The sequence below is a fragment of the Maylandia zebra genome, linkage group LG7 (genome assembly GCF_041146795.1).
Source record: "Maylandia zebra isolate NMK-2024a linkage group LG7, Mzebra_GT3a, whole genome shotgun sequence".
Taxonomy (NCBI): Eukaryota; Metazoa; Chordata; class Actinopteri; order Cichliformes; family Cichlidae; genus Maylandia; species Maylandia zebra.
Window position 1 is genome coordinate 53,939,997 of NC_135173.1, and position 27,628 is coordinate 53,967,624.

Genomic DNA, 27,628 nt, shown 5'->3' on the forward strand with positions numbered 1-27,628 from the left:
TGCCTGTGTCCTGTCCCCCCTTGCCTGCTTGGCCTTTTATCTCATTCTTCATCTACATTTTTATAAAAGATATAAAACACTATACCTGTTCCTGCTTAGGTGTTAGCATTTAGCAGAAAAGCCTCACAAAACTGCTAATGTGGCTAAAAAGCAGCTATTATTTCTCCACCAGTTTATTTGCATGATCTCAAAAAGACCATGAATGAAAAACAGTCACTGTTGCCAAAAAAAGCAACATCCAGAGGGAGACACCTTGATGGAAAAAACAACAACACAAAAAACACAGAACTTGAAGTGGAGAGAGGCCAAAATGAACAGAGGGGTATTGGATGGTGTGATGGGAAGAGCGTGTCTAGACTGTTCCTGGCCTGCCTGAGCTCTGCCCTTTGAAGTGCGCGTTCATGATGCGTGCTGAACTCTTAAGGCATTTGTGCAGGGCTCTGATGAGGCTTACACCAGATCTTCTGATTTTAGACCGTCATCTCCGGGTTTATAGTCCCTGGGCACCATCATACTGCTCACTGTCTACTTTCCCACTTCCATTCATATTTTTTCCACTGATCTCTTTCCCTTTCATGCACCCCCTTCTCCTTCCTGCATGCCCTCACGCCATTTTCAGTCCTTTTTTGCAGTGCTGGTCCCCGCCAAATTCCAAGCAGATGTGTACGTGCGTGCACATGTGCATGTGCGTAAAAGAGAAAGAGTGCTCTTTTTTATCAGATGTAGAGAAAGATCTCACACTCAAATGCTGATTTTCTTTTTGATCACTCGTGAGACCTTAATTCTAAAAAGAGACACTTCTGCACAAAAGGCATAGAAAAAAGGCCAAAAAAATGTGGCAGAGGTAATGACTCTACCACAAACACAGAAGACATTTTCAACATTTGTGTCAAAAGTGGGCTGTAGTGTAGTGTAGCTGAACAAATGGACATGGTGGAGTCTTTAACAATGTAGTTTCAGCAGAGGTGGAAACACTTCAGCAACTCACACGTAAAGAGTTGCTGAAGGTTTATTTTAGACGGGTTTATAGAAAGGATGAGGTAGCACTTTCCAGAATCTTCCAAAAATTACAAGAAGGGTGGGCGGGCAGTGGGGAGGAGGGGACTTTGTCTTCTCAAAGACTATTAAGCTATACAACCCAATGAGGAAAAAAAGTGCACTGAGAAAGCTGTTAAAAAGCCTACTGTGGCAGGCAAAGTGTGTTTGTAATATGCTCTTTCACAGAGAAGTGTGGTGAATTAATGAGCTGAGTAAATTAAATAAGATGACTTAACATTTTCTACAGTTAGTCATGTGCTAGTTTGGCACACAGCTGGGGGATTTAATATGATGTCAGAACACACTAAAGAGATGAGTTCTGGAGAACTTGGGAACTAATATACAGACTGAAGCATCATTACAGAGAATTCATTCAGATAAATAAAATGTGGAAAGACAGCCTCACTCCCTTCAGTCATTTGGTTGAACCTGATATATTAACTGACTATCCAATACTGCAGCATACAGAGTCGATGCTTTGAATGTGCCATTTTCAAACCCAAACTAAGTAGTTTTGATAGCTACACACTGATAGCAAGCCATTGTGGCAACCATGCAGTTTCAGCAACCAAATTGTTGCCCAGAGCTTGAGTGTGAAACACCTTCAAACTCTCAGCAATCACTTTCAATCTCAAGGCAGTTGCAGACCTCACCTGGTAGAAGGGGAGCCTGTCTCTGCACAACTGACAAAGGTTTGCAAATAATTGCAGCTAAACTTATGAAATTAGATAATTTGCCGACAGTCTGCCTGCATCTGCGATGTGTCTCTTTACAGTAGGGGAGTCTGCTCAACTGGTTTCCAGCTAGTTGTATTCTCATCTGGTTATATTCTCTACAAAGCGCGTATGTCATTCTGTAGTTAAATTTCCAACCTGCAGCAACTCTATTGCTACTTGTGGAAGAATTTATTGGAACAGATGCCAACAGACAGGAAAAGAAGCGCAGTTAATTAGGATATTATCTCAAATAGATTGTGTGCAATTGCCCAATTGCCAAGTGATTTCAAACTAAAAGGAGATTGACTCTGTTTCATCAGTGTCTTGATGCACCAAAGTTGCTTTGAAGGTAGTAGCTGATTGCAATTGTTTACTGACCTGGTCCTCATCTTCAAAACAACCATTTCAAAGGTAACAAGATTAGAAGTTCCTTGCACACGTTCATAATAATTTTGGTTACGCCATGGTCTCCAATTACCATTTTCCTTACTGTGAATGCAGCATAAACAAACAGCAATTGAAATGAATGTTATGTGGAAAAAACCGAATGTATAGATGGACAGTTTTGTTGGCAAAGTTTGGAAAGTTTTGTTCTGCCTCCTAAATGAATTCTTGATCGCTTTACAATTTGCAACCAGTATTACGTCACTGTGTCATCGGCAAAGTATGTCCTTGAGACACCATCAGTATTAACAAAACAGCAGCGTTTCAAGCCTTCAGAAGAGTATGAGACAAAAAAGTAGTTCTAGTGGAATAGTAATCAGATTTAGCAGGATTGTAAATAGTTATGTAGACATATAGAAAGACAGACAAATATTCCTATGTGGCACAAATCACTGCTTCGGGCGCTCCTTGGCACACCTTAGTGGAATTATCTGGTAACGGAATGATCGACACTGACAGCATGGCATGAAGGAGGAGGTCACTGAGTTTAATATGGCACGTAGTTTGCTGACATCCTTTTCCCCACCATTACCTCCAGCGCTTCAAAGTTAAACCCCGCAAAGGAATTTTTCTCACCAGCATTTCATCAGTTTGTCGAATGCTTAAATTAGTACAGCATGAAAAGTTGGTTTCACATGTACACTGAGCAAACAGAAAGTTCCAAGTATCCTTAAGAGGAAGTTAGCTCATCTGCAATTTCATGTCTAAATCATCAGTGTTAGAAAGTGCAACCCATTTTTTACCCAGAGTAGCAATATTTTAGTGTAAAAGGCAGCACACAGGCCAAATATCACTGTGTAGATGGCTTGATGAGAACCACAACAAAAAAGAACCGCACTGATGGTACATTCTGAGCCTGAGCGATCTCAAAAATGTATTCAAAATACAACATGAAAACAGATCATACAAGCTGGGCTTTATTACCCTTATGATAAGTTATTGCCAAATTTAGTAGTCTGGTGGTTTTGGTATAAAGTACTCTGGGACTGCATAACATAAAATAAAACAAAACAAAATGTTTTGTTCCACCCGTAGCCAGCACGCTAAGCATTTTCATATGTCATATGTGCATGCTGGGTACACTGTGGTGAGAAAGTTGGACCTGGTGTTTGGATTCTGAGAGTTCTCACTGCCGGTCAAGTTCACTATTCACAGCATGTCCAACCCACCCTCAGTCCACCAGTTCTATTCAAACAAGAGATACTGTTCTCAGAAAATAAGTAATAATTATAATCAAACATTAACCAAAATGTTGTCTTCCAGGCCTCTGAGTATTTACTGGGATTTTCCCCAATAACTAACTCTAGGGTTTACAGAGAATGATTCAGCAGGAGAAAAGACCCAGTGAGCATCAGTTCTCTGGCTAAAAATGCCTTGTTTATGCCATAATTCATGGGAGAGTGGCCAGACTGCTTTGAAATAATAGAAAGCCAAAGGTAAATGAAATTATTTTTTATTTATCTAGTACCAGATCACAGCAGTCACTTCAAGGCACCTTATAATATAAGGTAAAGACCCTACAATAACAGAGAGAAACCCCCCCTAAAATCAGCCAATCCCTTATGAGCATTTGGTGACAGTGGGGAGGGAAAATTCCCTTTTAACCCGAAGAAACCTTCGGGTTAAAAGAAACCAGCAGGGGAAGCCTATTGCTGCAACAAATTGGAGAAGAGGGGATGGAAACGGGATGAAAGACAAACTGTGGAAGAGAGCCAGAGATTAATAATAACAAAAGATTAAATGCAAAGTGGTGTATAAACACCAGTGAAAAGAGTTGAGTGAAGATGTAGTGCTCAATAATGGGAGGCCCCAGCAGCCTAGACATATTGCAGTGTACCTGAGGAAGGATCCAACCCTACAAGTTTTAACAAAAAGGAAATTTTTAAACCTAACCTTAAAAGTAATCTTAAACCTAATCAGACAGTAGGGCGTCTCTCTTCACCAAAGAGGGGCCTCAAAGCTGAAGGCTCTGCCACTCGTTCTGCTTCTAAATATCGTAGGAAGCACAACTAACCCAGCAGCCTGAGAGCGAAGTACTCTAGTTGGGGTAATATGGTAATACAAGGTCTTTAAGATAAGATGGGGCATACTTATTCAAGATATTGTACATCAGATAAATGTTTTAAATCCAATTCTTTAATAGGGAGCCAATGAAGAGAAAATAATATGAAAGAAATATGGCCTCTCTTACTACTCCCTGTCACTAGTCTTGCTGCAGCATTTTAGATCAACTGAAGATTTCTCAGGGAATTTTTAGAACAATGAATTACAATTCTCTAGCCTAGAAGTAATAAATGCATGAACTAGTGTTTCAGTATCAATTTATGCACAAATTCAAGAAAGCATTTTTGTTTAATATGCACATTGATGTACATATCCTTGTCAAAAACAACTCCTTGATTCTTTGAAGACATTCTTGTAGTTTAACTAATTAGTGTGTGTTATCTGACTTCAGATAAAGCTGAGTATCATCTGCATAGCAATGAAAATGTATGCTGTCTTCTATCAGCACTGCCTAAGGGAAGAATGTATAACGTAAACAGAACTGGTCCAAGTACAGAACCCTGTGGACCTCCATTATTAGCGAGACATGATAAAGTTGGAGTCTATTAGATGATATGATTCAAACCACTCAGACAACTACTCAGATACTCAAATAACCACACAAATAATGCTCATTACAAACATGATATACAGAAGAGCATCTTTGAACACACAACAAAGTAACCCTTGAAGTAGATGGGTTACAGCAGCAGAAGACCACACACAGTCTGCTTAGAGAAGGAAGGCAGGAAGGTTGATGGTTCCTTTCAGAAGGATAACTATCTCATTCTTTTGTGATCAACCAAGGAGTGGTTGTATTTACCTTATTTCCAAATCGATGTTGCCATCCACATATTGCAACATCTCTTTGAGCTACAGCTGACAATTCTCAAAATTTTGAGTCAGTTGTAAGAGTCACACCTAATGTGTAACTTAATGTCATCTTTTCTACGATGCAAGAACAGCTCAGGCAAAAAGAGTTCTCAGCTTCAGCTGGCCTGACCCAGATAAAATTAGTCGTCCCACATTTGTGGATGTTATTTTCTGTATTCTTCACATCCACTGGACAAAAACTGGAGTTTATAAAGGTGTTTGTTGTGCAGTGAACTAGAACCACTCAAAATGTGGGACATCGAAGTCATGATTGCATCATTTAAAAAGCCTCTACATTCGTATGCGGTTTATTACGTTTTTTCGGAAATAACTAACAAAGTTGCAGCGAAATCTTTACTTTTTTCAGTGGAGCAAGGCTGGACAATAGGGATGCTGTACTGAACTCAGATCAAGCTCTGGGCTTCTACAATATTTTCTCTAAGCACACACAAACAGCCATTAAAAGACAGTGAACCACAAAAGTAAATATGTGTTAATAGAACTGTGAGCTACTGTAACTGCCAGAAACCTGCAGCACACGCTTGCATTGATGTTGCAGCCATATGGAACCGCACTGAAAGAATACTCAACTCATTCTTCCACAGGATATGGCATCATTTTGGTTATCCTTTATAGGAACACAAACTACAGGGTCAGTTTCCACTCCAGTAGTGTTGGTTTGAAGAGGCTTACAAACACTATGTAATAGCAATCAGCTATCTGTGAAAGCAATAGGATAGCAAAGCCAAACTCTCTAGCAGAGGCAGATGGGAACAGCAGGAGATAAAGCGAGCCTAGCTGAAAATCGATAAAGGCATCAACAGAGTGTCATTAAGAGCAGCGAGGAATTACAATGCAATGGCCAACTGGCTTATTCTCTGTCTCCTGCTCCAGCATTTTTATATAGAAAGCCATATGTCTGGCGTGAGAGTCCTAACTCCTCACTTTTCAGCCCCTTTTATCTGTCTCGTATTCAGTTAAAAGATTTAACATAAATCTGAATGTTGTATCAATATATCATTCTGGGATCAAAACTCTTGGTGCTTAGCCAGGGCCAGAGGGCTGGGGCTTTGAAAATAGTTTACATTTTTAATCCTTAAGGGTAGCATTGGAGTCCAAGTCAGAATGAAACACCGTGTGATGATCTGTCTTGTGAAGATCATTAAAAATCAACAGCAAAATTCAAACGCCATAGAAGAAAAGTGGTACTTTTACATTCCAAAAAGTCACGGATTGCCCCGAGTGGCAAGCATAGAGACAGAAATTATTTTTGGATATACAAATTTTTTCAGTGGAAACATTTGATTTTAAAAGGGTTAAGGTTAAACACAAAAGCATCAACAGAATGATTTAGGATTAGACTTAGATTAGGAAATTAGAAATTAATTTGATTCTTGGAAATACTGCAGGTGTTTTAAAGAAAGATCTGAAGACAGGGTGTGTCTTATCACTAAAAGAAACTTAAAAGAAGCTACCCTGAAGATGGCAGCGAAGTTAGCTTTGTTTTTACACTTAATTCTTCCAATAACACACTCTCATCCCACACAATCAGATACTGCTATTTGGGCAGGCAACACAAAGACATGCTCAAGGTGTCCTTTGATACACTGACTATGGCAATATCAGGTGGTGAGAGATAACGGCTCCTTCTTTGAGAGAAAAATAATGCTTATATTGGGAAACTGAAGGACTGAGAAGTTTTCTTTGTGGTTTGTATGTAGACTGTGTCTTCCTTTGTTTCTTGTCCAGTGCATGTAAATGCAGTGCTAAGGGATCTTCAATGGCTTATATGAGACAAGTTAAGAATAAGAGACCCGTTTTAAGCCCACTAACCAAAACAGACACCCAAAGCACACTTTGTACTTATTTGCCATCTCTTACACCTAAACGATTATGATTATGCTGAAGAAAATGGTGACAGCCGTCAACACAGAAGTCAACGAGTTCAAAACCATAGTCTACAAACTGCTGGCTGATATCACGGTGGCTGTCTATCTTTTATGCAAAGCATGCTAGTGAGCTATGCTAAAACAAGAGTATGCAGATCCCCGAAGGAGGACATGGACCCCCTCCAATTTTTTAAGTCTTTCAGCCAGTCCAAAACTCTTCTCCATTTCCCAAAATCAAGCCAGCACTGTGGCATCACTGAAAGTTACATCTTTCATCTCCAATAAAGTGATTAGTGTGGCTGTTCTCCCAGGTGTTAAAAAAGAGTTTAATATCCAGGCATGTGTGAAATAAGTTAGAAATTAGCAGGAAGCTATTTTGCTACTTTTCATATAAAGGTGATAAAACATGAGAACACACATTTCTGCTTCCCCTTTAGACATGAATAAAGAAACAAAAAGTAGCAATGTTTGTAGAATTCTTGAAGTTGAGCTGACATATAATGATGGTACCTGGTGGCTACCTACAGAACTATGGATAGGATCATTTAAATAATTAGTAGAGTAAACATAGAAGATGAAGGTTACATTTTTTCCCCTCAATAAAGGTTAATCTGTGGATCCCTGATGGACAGAGACAAATGCAACTGTAGGGAATGAAGAAAATGCCACGAAACTTCAATCAAGAGAACATCTGAAATGAGCCATCCGCAAGTCATTAAAATGCTGCTGCGTGGTTTGGATGACTCTATGAACAATTCCTGATCCTAAGCTTCATGTACCCTTTGAAATCTTAGTCATGCTTAGAGTTCTTTTCTGAAGCGTTCAAATATTTGGTGTCTGGCAATTTATGAGCGAATGGGACGTAGTTACATCATAAACTTTATAAAACTGAGCTTCAAGTTGCAATGCACATGAACAGTGCTAATAAAAAGCCAGAAAGGATGACTACAATCACCGGTTAATCTTATGGGTAAGATTGATGCATTACAACATGTTAAAAAGGTTCAATGAACACAGTAGGACTTGGACCCAAAACAGGATTTATATGTAATCACTTAACAAGCAGATTTCATATAAAATTGCCACAGAAACACAATAAGGATCAATGGATTTCATGGATGGCAACCCAAAAATGATAATATTACAGACTATGTGAAGTTAGTTGTGGACTGGCTGTTTAGAGATGGCCTGCTATTGAATGATAATAATGTGTCTAAACTATGACTTTATTTAACTGATAAATACAGAAGCCTCACCATGCAGGGACCTGTGACATCCCTGGTAACAACTACAAATCAGACAAGTCCTGAAAGAGAACCAAAGAAAGAAGAGTCTCGGATTTATTTAGGATGGTGTGTCTATATATGTACAGAGCTAAATATAACGTCTGTGGACGTGGGACACATGTAACTTCCCTCCTTTTAATGTCAATCTGTCACTTTACCCTTCTCAAATGCTCACACACAAACCTGCATGTTATGTTTGGACACATTTTGAAAGCACAGACATAAAGGCACACGAATGCCTACAGTGCAAGCGTATAAACCCATCACTCTTTCCTGTTTTCTGTCTCATATTCTCTCTTTCATAGATTATCAGCCCCACACACAGTTTGTTTGACAGGCTCATCAACCATGTGTGGATGGAACAAAGTGTTTCCTCTCCCATGCCTCTGGGGTATTCAAACATTCAAAGCGTTTGAAACATGTGCATTCCCAGTTTTAAAGATCAGCTGTTACTAATGATTTGCCACACATGAAAAATGCAAGTAAGGCATTATGTAGGATAAGACAATGCAATGGCATAAAAACGCCGCTTTACTTCACTTACAGTTGCTCTAAAAATATTTTATAAGCACCTAACAAAGAACATAATATGAATGCAGTGAGCACAGTCCTTCAGAGTGTTTTACCAGGGATCTGTGTACTCATCACATTACTGCTTTAGTCTCGCGTAGTGTATTTATAGCAGTAGGCAAATGTGACACAAACGTTTATAGCAATGTGCACTAACTTCCCAGCTTCCCAGTACAAACATTAGCAACTGTTCTGCTACTATCATTTAGTAGAGAAAGGACAAAAAGAAAGTGAATATTGCACTTTTGTCTGTTAGTTGGACGAAAAATTACAGAGTCGATTCAATTCAGAAGCACAAAACATAAAAGATCTTTTCATAATATTAAGAGCAAATTTCCTTAGAAGTGCTAATATTGATGTCTCTGTGTGGTGCTGAGGATGTGAGATAATTTCTATAATATTCTCCTGATTGGCAGGTGTCACTTGTTCAAAGATTTCTCCTGGAAATCTCTTGTTTTGAAGCTGTTGCGACATCTTCCTCTTTGTAATTTGGGAATATCTGGACAGATATATCACTGAAATGGCGGTAACTGACCAGGTTTGGTGACATAGTTTTGGGTTGCACTGCCATCCAGATAACATACTTAATTATCATTAGCCATTACTAATTGTTGTGCTGTAATTTAGAAAATTGCATAGCTTTCTTTTCTTTTTCTTTTTGGACGGTGTGGTTCTGTGCAGAGGTGGTGATAGGTCAAAAACCCCAATACCACCCTACCAAATACAACCATTTCCATCTTGAAAGGTCACAGTTGACCTTGTTGGGTGACATCATGGTAGCCCTATGGTGGATCTCTCTGTCCTCCATTAAAATAACAATGCTTGCTAGCTTAACAGCCAAGTACCCGCATAACAGCAGCAACATACCAAACATTACGTTACAGTAACACTGTGTTGGTCGCACTGATAATGCATTGTGGCTTGTGAATGGTAACTTTACATGAAAAACTGAAAAATTAAATCAAACTGAAGTTTCTATTAAAAGCTACATTTGTGTGTTATCTTTAGATAGCTGGAAGTGAGTTGCCATGATCTACACCAGAAAAGGGTGTAGAGTGGATCTGGCTCACTCTGAGCAGGAAGGAGGTGGGACAGGGCGGGGCTAATGGGCCATGACTGGAAAACTTCAAGCACGTGAAGGTGGAGCTCATTGTTGGAAAGCCTTCTTTATCGATATTACTCCACCCCCTTTATTTTCCTGCCCCCTCCCAATGCACACACAGATACAATTTTCCTATATTTTCTCCACAGCCTATCGTGTAATAGTAGAAACATATGCGCACTGCTGTGCTGACATGTGCGCCGGCCCTGGGTCCACAGGGAGGGTGAGGGATACATGGTGCACCGAAAAAATGCTATTAATTCCTCTCCTCCTTTCTTTTTTTCTCCCGTTTTCCTTTAGTTTCCCCACTGCTAGAATGATCTTTTCACTTTTGACTTTGTGCATAGTTCTACCAACTTTCTCCTCCACAGCTTTAGTTTCTTCCAAACTTATTGATCCCCACTTTTCTTCCTCTGTTTCTCAGTTTTACTGCCCTCACTTGTTCTGTCTGGTTACTCTTCAGTCAGCATTAAGGGATCTACCTCTCTTTCTATTGCTCCCCCTTCCTTGTTTTCCCCCTTTTCCTCTTTCTTTTACATTTTTCACCACTGGCTTTTTCACCGTTGGTGTGTTGAAACAAGCACAAAGAGCAAAAGATGTTTTTAAAGAGAACAAAAGTCCTTGACAGCTGCACATTTGCCTTGGCCCCTGCTTTTGAGCAAATTCCATCCCACCCATTTGCATCACTCTCTGCTCCGCCTGCCTCACGTTCTCACAGCTCCCACGTTTTAACTTTCCGTCACTTTTTTTCCCCTATGCTCCCTCCCTCCTTCCCTCGCTCACTTCTTTTTCCTTTCCGTGATTTTTACAACCCCTCTCTTCTAGATCCCTCTTCTCCACTTCCCTCACCTATCATTTGTAATGTTCCTGCTCTTATTTTTCTTCCTTCTCGTCTCCGCGTAACCCATCCCTTAGCTTGGTTTTGCTTCCATTTCTGTCTTGGACGACAGATTTGTCATTTACTGTGACCATGATCCAATATCCTTCTGTCAGCATGATTCTGTCCAATCAGAGTGAAGTGGTGGTGTGACCGTGACTCCATGGAAAAACAGAGAAGGAACAGACAGGCATCCTTGCAGAGAGACAGACAGACCAAAAGAGCCTCCACCAAGCAGAGTTAAGTATGTCTGACACAGCTTGATGGAGACTCATTTTCTCAGAGGTTCATCTCACGAGTGTGTAGTTTGAGCGGGTGGGTGTTCGCTATAAAAGGGAGAATGACTCCGGTCTCTGGGATAAGAAACAGACATGCCCTCGAGTCGTTCCAGGGAAAAATGTAAACAGCTTTATTTTAACAGAGTTATTTTCTCAAGAACTCCTCACAGTAAGAAGTGCAGTGATAATAACAGAAATTCCCACATCACAAATACATAAATGATGGATGACAGGAATGGCAGAGTAGTGGCTGTGATATCCTGGATGATGGAAGCGCTGAGCTCTTTATTACTTGGGAATGAGGGTCAGGTCAGGGTTACACTGTTACATAGGTGGATGGTTACACTAAACATGACCATAGTTCACATAAATAATTCCTGTGAGCCAAGAGCTCAGGCTTTCAGACTGCTGAAAACACTTTGTTTTGTACAGTTTTTTTCTACTCTTGGTTCCTTGTGATGTCAAAGACAGGCGATATCCTTAATAATCATCCCTGCTTGCTGGCTTTGTATTTGCAGCTTGCAGCTCAGTCTTTTAGCCCCGAACACAGTTATGTTAGATCCTATGGGGTACTTGTCTTAAAGTGGGTCAGCTGGACACTGAATTATCATTTGACTCACGAAGTGAACCATCCATGAGTCAAACAAAAATGTTAATGAGCTGCATGAACAGCTAGCTGAGTTATAAACAAAGGGTTTGGACTCAAAACCAGACAGATTCAAAAGAAGGGTTTTTTTTTCTGCATATCACCCCTGTGGCAACATATCACCCCAGTAGAGCCCTTTGCTCTCTGCAGGCTTACGTATTGTTCTTGGGGTGTTTAATATGACCATCATAAGCACACAGCTCTGCCCCACCCACCTGAGGTTCAAACCTTTTGTTGGGGAGGGGCGGCCAATCAGACTAAAGTTGGTTTTGAGGGATTGCAGCCTTATAAAGGAGAAACAATTGTTTAATACAGTGAGTAAACATAACACAGTGGTTGTTAGAGTCGTGGGAAGTGTGTTCCTTCTTCTCCCTTGACTGTACAGTTACACTGATCAGACTACAGTACATTTAGATTACAGTTAGCTTCTCATCCTATTAATATGCAAATAGTATCCTTGCACAACTAGTACAAAACTAGTACTAGTGCAACTAGTTCAAAAGCATGTGATTAGCTGAAGATCAGCAAACACCTTTTTGCTTTAGTAATTTGCTTGTCTGGAGCATTCAGATGTGTGTTAACAAATAGTCTTCCCAAGAGTGGACATCACAGCAAATTCACCCCAAGGTCAAATGCTACTGCTCAGACTATACAGGCTGTTAAATGTTATATACTATACAGGTTCATATGTTAAATGTTATTAGAAAAAGCCTTAACAGATTTGACTTGTTTGAAAGCATTCCCACGAGCCTTTTTTAAAGGACGTAAAAAAGTAGATGAGCAAACCAGAAGACTCCTGGAACAATGTCCTTTGGATAGACAGAAGCAAAATAAAGATGTCTTGCCATAATTCATAGTGCCATATTTAGCAAAAAACCAAACACAACATATCAGGATAATGACCTTAAGTCAACTGTCAAGCACGGTGGTGGAGGGGTGATGATTTGGGTTTGTTTTAGAGCCACAGGTCTTGTGCACTTTGCACCCATTGAGCGGACCATGAACTCCTCTGTATACCAAAGTACTCTAGAGACAAATGTGAGGCCTTCTGTCTGACAGCCAAAACTTCATGCAACAGGGCAATGATCCCAAAGCAGCAAATCTACAACAGAGTGGCTGGGAAAAAAGGATTAAGGTGCTGCAATGACCCAGTCAAAGTTCAGACCTCAACCTGATTGAAATGATGTACTTGGACCTTAAAGAATTTGTGCTTGAGTGAATGCCGGTAAATCATTAGTTCAAGTTACTGAATCAGTGCATCAGAATTTACTTAGTTTTACACAAGACTTTATGGAGTCCTGTGATTATATTATAATATACCTCAGGACTTTCAACCAGTAGGAGTTCGAGTTCCATCCCATATGGCTATTTTTACTTCACTTTTCATTTTTGCCTTGCTTTTTGGTTAGGTTTAGGCTCCAAACCAGCAAAAATCTGGTTATGCTTCAGTTAAAGAACTTCTCTTTGTTGTCCACACATTATAAACCGGACGACTCTCAACTTTAAAAACATTTTTTTAAACTCCCTGGTTACTAATGAAATGATTCAGTGTGCATTGACTATAAGCACATCTAATGTTGTATACAATGAGGTCCTGACCAACCATCACTATAAATGACAGTTGGGGGGAGAACAGGTTGCGTTGTTTGCCTTTATTGCACACATTATCAGACAAATTAGATGAACCATTGCCTAAAGTTTGATTTGAGCAAATTGGACAGCTCCAATTGTTATAATATGTAATACTTCAGTATATTTCAGTCTAGCCTTCTTGTGAAAAATCTGGAAGAAAAACATGTATTTTATGTGCTTTTCAAATTTAGCAAATAACAGGGAAAGACCGCAACTGTGTGAGGTTGAGACTTCATTACTGCTACTTTTAGCTCCTGGAATCGAATGAGGCTCTAAATTATGCTCTTGTGGATGCTCATCTCTAACACTGTTCTGAAGCTATGTTGTCAGTGGATGGATGTGGCCAGGACGCTGCCTGTTTTGTTTTGCGCGGCGGACTTTGGTTGGTGACGCTCAATTTAGGTGTCAGGTGATATCAAATTAAATTTGACTTATGGAAACATGGGGCTGCCAAAAAGAACATTTTTAGGTGGGACAAACCACAACCTTAGAAAATCATGTGAAAAGGTTTCTTCTCACTCTTCTCTGCAAAAGGTGTGAGAGAATGGATTTCATTATAGTTTCTCAAATTACTCCTTTTCTGTCTGAGCTGAGGTGGATGTTTGGATTCCAGAGGGTGCTCATGCTCTAGCTCATTCTGCCCCAGTAAAGCCTCAGGTCGAGGCAGGGCACAGAAAGTCTGCAACGGTCAGCTTTCCAAATTGGCTTTGTCTTGTTGTCCCAAACTTCCTTCACTCCCTGCACCAGCCCTCCTGCATTTGCAGAGAAATGCATAGGAATGACTCTGACACAGAAAACATTCCTTTCTTAACTTCCCATTTGGATACAAGTACCTTTCCATTGGAAATTCAAGCTGTGGCAGTTCCATGTAATGTTTTAATAAACTGACTGAGGCCACTGAAAGATACGCTTGTTGGTCGAAAGCAAACCTTTTACTGTAATTGCCTGAAATTGCCTCAAACTTGCAAAATCTGTGCAACAGTGTTGTTTCCAATTTACCCCACTTACAACCTCTGACATAAAGCGATAGGCATTTTGTGGTTGCATAGTTGTATTGTGTGATGTGGGCTGTTGCAGACATGTTTTACCCTAACTCTCCCAAGTTCTCCCCAGCTTCAGGACATGGTATTTAGCACCACTTAATGAGCCTCAACTTCAGCTGCCTCTTTTACAGCTAGCCATAAAGCCAGACAATACAACATCATTAGTGTCCGTTCTCATGAAACACTTTTTTATATAACTGGAGAAAGGAAGTTTTCATGTTACATGTCCACAAAAATATGTCAGGGAGATCCTGTCAAACAATATTTCCTCCACAAAAAAGTTTTGTGTAAAGTCCACTAATCATAATTAAGCTATTTTCTTCCTCTGCCTATTTTAGGTTGGAAAAAACAACAAAAATGAATTGGCAACACCTGGTTTTAAACGAGCGTGGGGAGACATTTAGCTTACAGCATGAAAATGCTTTTGCTGTGCAAAGGAAATGACATTTGCAATGTTTGTCTCCATCTGTTTTTTCAACTCGTCTTCTCTCACTCTACACAAAACAAAAAAATGTTCTGCATTGAGGATGACAAAGTAACATATACGTATGCACTAAACAAAGTCGGAACACATGTGTAGCCTGCTAGCTAGCTACTGTTTGCATCATGCTTACTCATATGGTAACTCACTTCTAATGGCTGAGCCAAGGAGACAAGCAGTGAGGAATATACAGCTCTCATACATTATACATTATTCATTATAGCATATTAATCCTGTATTCCTACCATTTACCTCACAACTTTGGTAAATGGACTCTTTTATAGTGCTTTTCTACGTCACTTGAGCACTTTTTCCAAAATGTCTCCTTTACCAATTCACACACACACACACACACACACACACACACACACACACACACACACACACACACACACACACACACACACACACACACACCTATACAAGCACTTTTTTGTGTCTAAGTGTTGTCTATGTATCATCATTCATACTCAACTGAACGCATCAGAAGGTATTTGATTTTCTTATCTGCTAGGCATAGTTTGTTAATTTGTTAGTACTCTCATTGCACGAACATGATGCTGATCACTTCTATGGATTAAAAATTGGTCAGACTGAGGCAGTACTCTATGCTACAAATGTTTCTACACTTGAACTGTTTGTCAAAAAGGCCTCTTTACATGTTTGTGGGATGATAAAATTGCTTGGTGGAAAAGACTGAACCCCTTTAGCAGCCCTACAGCATGCACTCATAATTTGAAGTTTAGAGTTTGTATCAAAGGAATGAAGATGGGATCAGAACTAAGAAGGATTATAAAAGTGCCGGTGTGTGTGTGTGTGTGTGTGTGTGTGTGTGTGTGTGTGTGTGTGTGTGTGTGTGTGTGTGTGTGTGTGTGATAAGGTTTGGGGGTGGATTGGAGGGTTACACAGAAGGTCCAGCAGGAGGACAGGAAGCTGCTTGTGGGGTGCAAGGCTGAGCAGATCAGGGGGCTGAAAGACTCTGTTTACAGAAGCCACAGTCTGCTTAAGGCATTAGACCCCTCTCCCCTTAGCTATCAACACTTCCCAGAAAATTTACACATACTCTCAGCTATGCCAACTCACATCAATGTACTCATGCATGCTCAAAGACAAGAAAAAGCAGTGTTAACAGTTTAAGTATCTGTTTCACAAATATGAACAGGTATAGTAACAAATGTACAGATCCTCTAAATTGCTTAGAATTAATGAGTCCTGTAAATATGGAAAGTCTGTAAAATACCCAATGGGATTGTGGGAGAGTGCTGACGTGGATGTTTTGCCTGGAAGGAGATGTTTTGCAGCTGAGTCATCCCCAGCTTAGGAAGCCATATCCTAGGCAGACTGCACCCCTCTGACCCCTCCCGCAATCTTCCTCTCTGCCTCCAATTCATGCTATGTCTCCAAAGGGACTCTTAGCTGATACAATGAATGCCACTCCTCCTGGGAGGTCATGACAAGAAGGTCCCCCCCCAGTGGAAAGCTGTCTCCACAGGGAACTTGAAAGGCTCTCCTCTCTGGGAGTTGGAAGTTGACCTGAAATGGTCAACTTCAGCAGACAGGCAAACAGGTGTGAGTCTTTTACTCATAAGCTGCCATTTACCAGGGCCAGAGACCCCCAGAGGAGGCCTGACACCTAGACACGTGTGTGTAAGTCCAGGGAAAGACACATAACTCACGCAGACACGTAATGCTGGGTGGGTGGGCCTGCTATTTGCTGACACAACAGGAAACATCACAGCTGTCAACATTTCAGGATTCTGATTGTTTGCTTTTAGGTTGAACAGTTTTCTGGTCTGTCGGTTTGTTTGTTTGTTTGTTTTCTGCATTAGACACACTTTTAAAGGTGTTAGATCAAATTATGGAAAGTATTTTTCTCAATTGTCAGGCTTACTGTATGTGCTGAAATCTTGACACACCTAAATACCCCAGAGATCAAAAGATTTTTCAAAGTTTGTGCTTCACAAACCATTAAAAATGGGAAAGAAATCAAATAAAATCCTTGTCTTTCCATAAACAGTGTTCCTGTCACGTAAGGTATTGGCAGGAAAACGGTTTTAAATCTCCTCAAGGCCCCAGATTTTCTCATCCATTTTTTAGTTCCATGTGCAATAACTCGGTGTTGTAACTCGAGGAGCCAAGAGCTGGCCAGCTGTGGTCAGCAATTTTTATTTATATGACTCAAATGTCATATATGACCTTTATCAAACTTGACTTTATACTTGAATGTACCATTTCCAACTGGGTTGATAGCAACGAGGGTGCCTTTGTGCCACGTCTTGGTGCGCTTCTTTCCCTCACATATAGACACTTAATAATTTTAACAACTGGTCTGGTAAAAACTGACATGGTTTCTGATCCTTCACATGCTTAGCAACCACTGGTTGCTAAATAAAAATAAGTATTCCCCGACTACTTGTCAGTAGTTGATGCACATTGGTGGCCATCACTGTGAAAAACGTAAACCCTCAGTCGCGTAGGTCTAGAGACTAGTCACTGAACCTCTGGTAAAAACTGGTCACTAGGAAAACTAGTGCTTTCCCTAACTGGTTAGCTTGCAGTTGTGGGAGGTTGCTGCCTGTTGCTGGGTGAAACTTGTATAGAAGTTGCTGACCTGTGTGCAAGCACTCGTCAGCTACTTGCTAAGCAGTAGAAATAGAGAAAATTCACCTTGAAAATAAAAGTTGTTCCACTGAAACCAACACAGAATTTCAAAATTTCTAAGGCAATTGTCCATTTGCAGTTTGTGCTGCACTTTTTTGGTGGTTAGCAAGTGTCTTCAGACACCTCACTGTCTTCCATGCGAATTTCGGAGGATTCTTTTGGTAGCAACCAAAACAGTGCAGTGTCCTCTTTTGCATCTGATTTCACACAATGACAGCAGGAACCTCCAGCCAACAATTTTTCCCTAGCAACCACAGGTTGTCAGGTGGTTACCAACCAGTCTCTAGGCCTGTGTGACTGAGTTTAGCAGTCTTAAAGCAGGATCAATATGATCTCATTAACTTATAAAATGAATTAAAGCAGATATGTAGTATATCGTTTCTTTATGATTCATAAACCAGTGGTTCTCGTGAGTTCCCAAATCTACGCGCATGGCCTCTTGTGTGAGTTTACACAAATACCTCACTATTTGTTGTTACTGCCTCTTTGGCAGCCCAGAAGTTAAGGAGAAGCAGAATTGCATGCTAGAAGAGGGATGATCTGATATTGTCGTGTTGGTGTTGTTCCCAGATCATCATGAAAATGTTGTTCCAGGTACAACATTGCAAGTGACCAATCACGTTGTTGTGACGTTATTCTTTTGCGCGCCAACCCATTCGTGCATTTATGACATTCCAATGTTGCAAGGACAATATCAATTCTGCTTACCATTTATTAAAGGGTTAGGGTTAGGGTTAGAGTCAGGATTCTTTTGGTCCATTGATCGGCGAACAAAGGTGGTTTCTCGCAGCTTAAGTACAGTTTTTTGTTTTAGGCCGGTTTTTCCCAAAGTCGCAAAAGTATGACGTCACAACATTCTGATTGGTCACTTGCAGTGTTGATCCTGGAACAACATTTAGTATGATGATCTGGGAACAACACCAACACGACGATATCAGATCATGCCTAGAAGAGTGCCATGCCAAAGGAAGACTGCAGCAGGCAGACGCTTGGCTCCGCAAAGAGCTGACTCAGGAACGTGTGCATAGACACCTTCAACTGCATGAATTGATCTTTAGCATTTTTTTGGTCATTATATATACTATGGAGCTGATGCCACTGAGTATCTTTTCCATATCTGCAATTTGCATTGCTTTTCCCCTCCTCCCAATCCTGTTTACTCCTCTTCTCCCCCTTCCTCCTTGTCTCCATGTAAACTCTGGGTGAGGGGAGGGGGGTTAAGATGGTGGGAAAGCTGCTTGTAGGAAGTTTTTTTCCCCTCAATGTTAATGTGTTCACCGGCTGGACAGCACATTCTTTCCACCTCTGTCGGCCTCACGGGTCAAGCAAAACCATACCTCCTCTTCTTTCTCCCCCTCGCTCCCTCTTTCTGTCTCGCTCCTCCCTTTCCTCTGGTTAATGCACTGAAGTAACTTAGTTAAACTGTTGGAGTGGGAGCTCCAGGACTGGATTTGGGGGGGAGGGGGGGCACATTGTCAGCTGAATCACACTTTCCAGCGGTTTCCCTCTCTTGTGTTATTCAGGTGCTGTCTCTGCAAAAGGGCAGGAAAAAAAAGGAGGAAAAGGCTTTAAATATAAACATGTGTGGCACACCAGTAACGTGAGTGTTTCCATTCCAGACGCTTGATTTATGTCTGGCAGCTAAAACGCAAGACACAGGATAAAGAGGAGGGGGTGGGAGAGATAGATGTGGTCAGCATGGAAAGACTGCGGATGGAGAGTGAGATGAGAGCCTGCTAGGCTCCAATAATTGCGGGCTTTGCCGAAATACGTCTTTTTTGTCATTTGCACACTTGCACATGAACCGACGCATCCTCGCAACAGCTGAATGACTCTTAAGGAAGAGTGTTTTAAACATCCTTCAAAATTTGTAAAGTCTGTGTTGTCAGTTTGTTTACTTTATTCAAGTAGGTTATTTCTTTGCCTTCAGTTCGCTCCACAACTGGAAATGCTGCACAGCTGTCACAAGACAGAAAAGGAGCTGAGACATACCGTACAGCATGACTGAAGTGAAGTGTTACAGGGGTGAGTCATGGTGCACTTAGACATTTCCCTCATTGTGGTTTTGTACTCCCCAGAAATGACCAGCATAGACTGAAACACAGACACTGACTAATCCTGATAAAAGGTGATCTGACAGCCAACACGGAGAACCAATCAGAGCAAATTTGTCCATTAATGATGTGGAAAAATGTGCGGAACAGCCTCATGTCCTGCAGTCAGTCTACATTTTTAGGAAATGGTTGAGATAAATTTTTGGACTGGAAGGGGGCGGTCATAAATCGGCAATGTGGCAACATGGAAAAGTCATGACGCAACATTTCAAGACGTTTTATCAACCAGGAAGAGTTTATCATGCCTAGATATGCTTGTCAAGAACAAAAGCTTGCACGCACTTCAATCAAGACCAAGAAAGACTTTGAGGACCTGAGGAAAAGCTGCAGGGCATAAATGTACAAAGGGGACAGAAATTATATGTTTCATGGGTCAAAGAGTCAGGGATTTGAGGTGTAGTGCAGTTCAGATCTTTTGGCTGATATTTGAGGTAATTTAAACACATGTGGCCTGTTTGACAAACGGAATGGTGATGAAGAGAGAGGGTGAGCTCATTTGTTTTTGCCTGGGGTCCTCGATGGTAATGGGTCAGGGGTCTGAGCTGTCAAGTCAAACGTCAAACGTGGATGGCGGAGAGTAAAGAATGGACGGGAGTGATCTGCAGGTAATGAGAAAGTGCTGAGTTCCTTTCTTGGCTTTTATCTCAGTAAACCTGGCGTGCTTCTTTCTACATCCTCTCCTGTATTTATGTCTTTATAATCTACACTCAGACATAAACCCAGTCAAACACACAGTGCATCATTTGGTGTAATAACACATACAAGTTGTCTGAAATGCAGCTAACTGCTGACCAAAAATGTTTAAAGTTACACAAGGGACCTGTGATTTTAGGACCATGAAAAAGCTAAAATGGTAGTTCCCCCTTTAAGAATAGGTATATTGTGCTGGGGTTTATTTTCAAAAGAAATCAAATCCAACAGAAAAGGCTCAACATAAGTGCAGCTTGACAGGCCCAAAACATTGGATCGGATGTCCAGAGAAGAGAGGTCCCGCAGAGAGTGTGAAAGTGAGCATAGAAAAGAAAAACAAAGGTGCCTGAAACAGGAGAGAACTTTGGCTGCCTACAGTATTTTGCCCCCCACCCACACATTTGTTGGTTGATAATTACTGCCATCTGAACATATACCAGACAGAAATGTATCCAAGATAATCTTGATTCAAACCATCATCTTTCTTCTGCTATACTCAAGTTTTTAACTTTATTCAGGTACATAATTAACAACCCACATGTCCTTCTCTTACTTTTTTAATGTAAGCACAGCATTTAATTGTATTATAGACACTGTAAGCAGTTCTCCAACAGGTTCATTTGTTTTAATCCTATTCAAATGGGCTCTAGTTATTAGCATAGCGTTTGATATCATTTTAAATCACAGATGCACCTTGCTAACCAAACTAGCTAGCCAGCTTTAACTATGGGGGCTCTAAAATCAATTTGCTAAAAAATCTGGAATTTATATTAATAAGGTTTTATACACACATGACTACTAACCATGGGATGTTAACTTGTCCACTATTTTAGACATGTGACAATCACCATGTCAAAGTAGGATCATGTGAATAAGGTAAGTTGTGCAAAGTCTAGAGACTGGTCTGCCACCATTTCTGTTTGGTTCACACTTATTCCAGTTGTGCTACAATTCAGCTAGTTGCTAGTTAGTGTTTAACAGTCTGCTAACAACCAAACCAATTAGTTGCAGGTTTTTGGTGTAGCACCTTCTTTGCAACTGATTTCATGCAGTGAGAACAATCTGCAGGAACCATTTGGGAAAAGCACTCTTTTCCCTAGCAACCACTGGTTACATTGTTACCAGTATGGCAAACTCTCAAGTAACGTATGGATGACATCTTGTGCCTATGCTGATGATAACTAAATCTTCACAGCTAATTGTGACCACGTGAAAATTTGGAAGTTATTTTCATCTAGAAGAGAAGAAGCATGAACAATCTCAACAATAGGTCGGGAAGGCTTATTGTGTAGCGCTCTAACACAATTTGAGTGTATTTTCAAATTCTGACACTGAAGCTTTAATTTATGACTGTTTTTATTAGTTTCTTGGATGAAAACTGAAATGATAATGGTGGGCACTCTAGACTACTGGTCTGATTACTACTTTATATCCAATAGTTAGTTCTGAACATTACACCATAAGAGGAAAACTGATTAAATTATATTATAAAGGAAATAATCTCACTATAAAAATGGTTGGCTTGCAGTGTTTCCTGATTTAATTAACTAATTTCATTTTCTTTGTGCACGAAAGATGATGACATAATGATCCTGTTAAGGTGAATCACATCTAATATCAGCTACAGTGTAACTTTGTATTTTTGCAGCTTTCATAACTTGTTTTGATTAAGACTTGCCATTTTTTTTTAATGTCTGTGACATGTGGCCATTTGGCCAAAACCATAGTAATCTTATTTATAAGATAAGATAACTCTTTATTGTCATTGCACAGTCATACATAGTACAGTAGTACAATGAAATTGGAAAAACTGTCCTACGTCGGCACTACATATAACACAACACGACACGATATGACACATCACAACGTAACAAACAACGCAACACAGTATATTAACTTAGTATAAAAAAGAAGAATAAGTGTATGTGTATTGCACACTGTTATTATTGCACATAAATTATTATTGCACCTTGTTATAAATATAAATATTATTGTTATCGTTTTAAACATTGTTACCTCCCCCTAAAAAGTCCAGGGAGGTATCCAGTCAGGTCAGCTATTTACATTGATCAGGGCTATTGCCCTGTTGTAAAAGCTGTCCTTGAGTCTATTTGTTCGGGACCTCAGCAGCCTGAACCTCCTGCCAGACGGCAGCAGCTTAAACACCCGGTGTCCTGGGTGTGTGCAGTCCCGTAGGATGCTGCGTGCCCTCTTGAGACAGCGAGTGCTGTACAGGTCCTTCAGGGAGGGAAGAGGATGTCCAATGATTTTTTGGGCCATGTTGATGACCCTCTGGAGTGCCTTTCTGTGTGCTGTGGTGCAGCTGGAGAACCACACACCGATGCAATATGTCAGCACACTTTCAATGGAGCAGCGGTAGAAGACGGTCAGCAGCTCCTTCTTCAGGTCCATTTTTCTGAGGATTCTCAGAAAGTGGAGACGCTGTTGGGCCTTCTTTAAGACCGCAGAGGTGTTAGAGCTCCATTGGAGGTCTGTGTCTATGTGCACACCCAGAAACTTGAAACTGGAGACCCTTTCCACGCACTCCCCGTTGATGCTGACAGGCTGCAGCTCGGACTTCCTCCTTCTGAAGTCAACTACCAGTTCTTTTGTTTTGGTGGTATTGAGGTCCAGGTTGTTGTCTGCACACCAATCTGACAGCCTCTGAACTTCAGCTCTGTATGCAGTCTCATCTCCCCCTGAGATGAGCCCCACCACAGTGGTATCATCTGCAAACTTGATGACTGTGTTGTCTGGGTGGGAACTAACACAGTCATGTGTGTACAGAGTGTACAGTAGGGGACTCAGTACACAGCCTTGTGGAGAGCCGGTGTTGAGGCTGAGGGCTGAGGAAAGATGAGGCCCCACTCTAACTCTCTGTACACGGTCTGAGAGGAAGTCTCTGATCCAGCGGCAGGTGGTGGAAGGAAGTCCAATTTCCAGCAGTTTATCTATTAGTCTGTCCGGGAGTATCGTATTGAAAGCAGAGCTAAAGTCAACAAAGAGCAGCCTGGCGTAACGGCCCTGCACTTCCAGGTGAGAGATGGTGGTGTGGAGCGTTGTAGCAATGGCATCTTCAGTTGATCTGTTAGCTCTGTATGCAAACTGGAGCGGGTCGAGTGTGGGTGGCAGGCAGGACATGATGTGACGTCGGACCAGTTTCTCAAAGCACTTCATTATAACAGGTGTTAGAGCAACTGGTCGGTAGTCGTTGAGGCTGCTAATGTTAGTACGCTTTGGCAGTGGGACAATTGTGGCTGACTTTAGGCACGGCGGGATGCAGGACTGGGACAGTGAAGTGTTGAAGATCTTAGTGAAGACCCCAGCCAGCTGGTCTGCACACTCTTTTAGGACCTTTGCGGTTACCCCATCTGGTCCGGTGGCCTTCCTGGGGTTCACTGCCCTCAGTGTGCGCCTCACCTCATATTCCTGCACTATGAGGCTTGGGCTGCTGCTGTCCGATGTTTTTGCTGCTGCTGCCTCTGGTCCCTTCACCTCAAAGCGTGCGAAGAAGTGGTTCAGCTCCTCTGCAAGCTCCGCGTTACCCTCAGTCAACGTGGTATTGCCAGGTTTGTAGTTGGTTAAGTGCTGAACTCCCTGCCATACCTGTCGTGAGTTGTTGGTGGTGAAGTAGTCTTCGATCCTTCTCTTGTACGCTGCCTTGGCCTCTCACAAAGTGTCCTTTGTTAATGGTGCCGTGAAAGCCACTAGTAAAACACGTTTTGCTATCACATGAGATATAATTTTCCAGCATACAAAGGTAGTTTTTGGTCCCTAAACCCTAACCAGCAAACGAAAGCAAGAGTAAACAGCAAAGACTAGAAAAGTGTTATATAAATAAACTCATAAGATTTGCTGCCACTGATGCCTCAAAGCTGTAGCAGGTCATCTCCAGACTGCTCCAGTCTGCATGCCAAATATCCTTGGGCAAGATACTAACCCTAAGTTGCTCTCCAATGCATCCATCAGTCTTTTCTAGTTAGAAAGCTAGAGAAAGTGCCTGTATGAATGGGTCAATGTGGGATACTGTAGAAAGTGCCAGCCCAATTACCATTATATCAGGAAGCCTTGTCCGTAACTCTGTGATATCAACAGTATGTGACAGAATATCCGTATTTATCATACTAAGAGGAAAATTAAAAATGTTTTGATTTTTATATAGTTTAGTTTATACATAAAAATAACTTAATCGGCCATGAAACTGCCAGGCTAAACTTTCATCAAATTAACACAAAGTTGACTTCATTCTTTAAAGCTATGCAATCAGTGTCACTTGTTTGCTGATGACACCTACATTTATCAGCCTGTTACACTACAGGGTGGGCCATTTATATGGATACACCGTAATAACATGGGAATGGTTGGTGATATTAAAGTCCTGTTTGTGGCACATTAGTATATGTGAGGGGCAAACTCCTCAAGATGGGTGGTGACCATGGTGGCCATTTAGAAGTCGGCCATCTTGGATACAACTTTTGTTTTTTCAATAGGAAGAGGGCCATGTGACACATCAAACTTATTGGTAATGTCACAAGAAAAAGAATGGTGTGCTTGGTTTCAACATAACTTTATTCTTTCATGAGTTATTTACAAGTTTCTCTTTGTTCACAGCCATTGACATGTCGAAGAAGTCAACACGTGAGGAGCGGATCGAAATTGTGTTGATATCTGGTGAACGCAATAACCGGGTCATTGCAGCAGATTTCAATGCAAGACACCCTACGAGACCACCCATCTCCCATGCTACAGTTAGCAAACTGCTTGCTAAGTTTCGTGAAACTGGTTCAGTGTTGGATTTGCCAAAATGTGGACACAAGAAAACTGTCACTAATGAAGAAACATCAGTGGCTGTCCTAGCTTCAGTCACCAAGAGCCCACAGCGTAGCACTCGCCGCATGTCATTGGAGAGTGGCATTAGTCAAACATCCCTTCAGCGGATATTAGCTAGTCACAAATGGCACCCTTACAAACTCCAGCTACTGCAGCATCTCAACGAGGATGACCCAGATCGGCGCACAGAATTTGCAGAATGGGCAAAACAAAAATTGGAACAGGACCCTCAGTTCACGCAGAAGATTTTGTTCAGTGATGAGGCAAACTTTTATGTGAATGGTGAAGTTAACAAACAAAACCACCGCTATTGGTCTGACACTAACCCACATTGGATGGATCCCTCCAAGACTGTTGGAACAACAAAAGTGATGGTTTGGTGTGGTATATGGGGTACAACGATAGTGGGCCCATTCTTCATCAATGGAAGCCTCAAAGCCACTGGATATTTGAAATTGCTACATGATGATGTGTTTCCCTCTTTATGCACTGAAGCTGGCACGTTCCCTGAGTTTTTCCAGCAAGATGGTGCACCACCACATTATGGGTGCCAGGTCCGAGCATTCCTAGATGAACAGTTTCCTGGAAAGTGGATTGGTCGTCATGGGCCAGTTGAATGGCCCCCAAGGTCTCCCGATCTGACCCCCTTAGACTTTTATCTTTGGGGTCATCTGAAGGCAATTGTCTATGGTGTAAAGATATGAGATGTGCAGCACCTGAAACTATGGATACTGGATGCCTGTGCTGGCATTTCTCCTGCGGTGTTGATATCAGTGTGTGAAGAGTGGGAGAAGAGGGTTGCATTGACAATCCAACACAATGGGCAGTACATTGAACACAGTTTATAAGTGGTCAGAAACTTGTAAATAACTCATGAAAGAGTAAAGTTACGTTGAAACCGAGCACACCATTGTTTTTCTTGTGACATTACCAATAAGTTTGATGTGTCACATGGCCCTCCTCCTATTGAAAAAACAAAAGTTGTATCCAAGATGGCCGACTTCTAAATGGCCACCATGGTCACCACCCATCTTGAGGAGTTTGCCCCCTCACATATACTAATGTGCCACAAACAGGACTTTAATATCACCAACCATTCCCATTTTATTACAGTGTATCCATATAAATGGCCCACCCTGTACTAAACTTTGTTTGCAGTCATAAGTTTGACACAGTTCACTGAGGACTTACACACGGGACTCTTCAGTTTGAGGAGTGGGGTTTATTTCACATTCACCAGGTGTACAGACAGTGGAGGGAATTGTGCTGTATATTACTGTGACAGGGGTCCGGGCTCCAGGGAATCCAAGGTGGGGAGGACAGGTTAAAACACTGGCTCTTCTTCGCCCACTCACTGCTCGCTACCAGCCACTCTCCAAGCATCCACGACTAGGGACAGGTCCAGGGAATTTAAACACAGAGCAAACACATTAGAACAAAGACACAGAAAGACACAGAAATAACATATGTAACATAAATAATACTATGAGAACTGAGATACATTGAGCACAACGATCCAGCGATAAATGGCTGTCATCCCTCTGCTTAAATGCTGGTCGCGTCAGTGACACTCTGGTGTTTCAACTTCACAGGTGCGTGGGCCGAGGGCATGAACCCACAATGAGCTCCGCCCCGGTGAGAGAGAAAGAACAATAATGCTGCTGATCAGCTATCTGTTGATCCACTGGGCCGTGACAGAATTTTGATTAAACATAGATATTCTCCTCAAAGCATAATTTCTCTGATCTTTTGAGAAAATCTAGAGAAATTTTAATTTTGTCAGTTATTCTAAAAACAAGGTCGCTGTTGCTTTCTCATCCTTTTTCTCCTTGTAGTTCGAGTATCAAAGAGCACATCAGGTCCTAATGTGGGAAAATCATATGGCTGCTGTCCATTTTGTGAGCATCATGACTGAAACACATTAGTTTTGAGTATCTCTCTCTGCTGGTTGTGGAAACTAACTGGTTATTGGCTCAGTTTGTAGGAGGTTCTTAAACTAAAGCTAGAGAGAACTAAAAGTCATGTTTATCTCAAGCAGCAGCTGTCTCAATTAGATTAATTAATTAAAGTGGAATTTTTAGTTTTTACTGTGGGAGGACACCATATATCTCAGGGAAAGTCCAAATCACTCAACCAGCTTGCGTGCTTTTATCGCATTCATGTAAATGTTATGCTGCTATATATTTTTCATTTAAGTAAAGATACACAACAGCTGCATTGTCTTAAATCTTCTCCGGTGATTATGGGCCTTCTCTTCTTCTAAACTTTATTGCATGACCTCAAGAGTGTCACAAGTCCCCCACTTCTCCTGTTAAATAGAGGCATTAATCAACCAACATATCCACAGAGACTCTGCACATTTTGTCTAGTTTTTAACACTCGCAAGTCCGCTATATGAGTCGAAGAGTGGAATAA

General features: G+C 41.2%; 1 protein-coding gene across 1 annotated transcript; it reads left to right on the forward strand.

The window, feature by feature from the left end:
* The first annotated feature begins 10,781 nt into the window (after positions 1-10,781).
* Positions 10,782-26,044, forward strand: LOC143419724 (uncharacterized). Its single transcript, XM_076887082.1, has 3 exons — positions 10,782-11,082; positions 19,510-19,604; positions 24,995-26,044. Exons 2-3 carry the CDS (start codon positions 19,580-19,582, stop codon positions 25,915-25,917), a joined length of 948 nt encoding a protein of 315 aa, XP_076743197.1. The 5' UTR covers positions 10,782-11,082; positions 19,510-19,579; the 3' UTR covers positions 25,918-26,044.
* Positions 26,045-27,628: the final 1,584 nt, after the last annotated feature.

Excerpts from the sequence above, each read along its gene's own strand:
- LOC143419724 (XM_076887082.1), top strand. The coding sequence starts at position 19,580 with ATGACTGAAGTGAAGTGTTACAGGG. Across the intron at positions 19,605-24,994 it reads TGAAGTGAAGTGTTACAGGG|CCATTGACATGTCGAAGAAG; the intron begins GTGAGTCATGGT and ends CTTTGTTCACAG.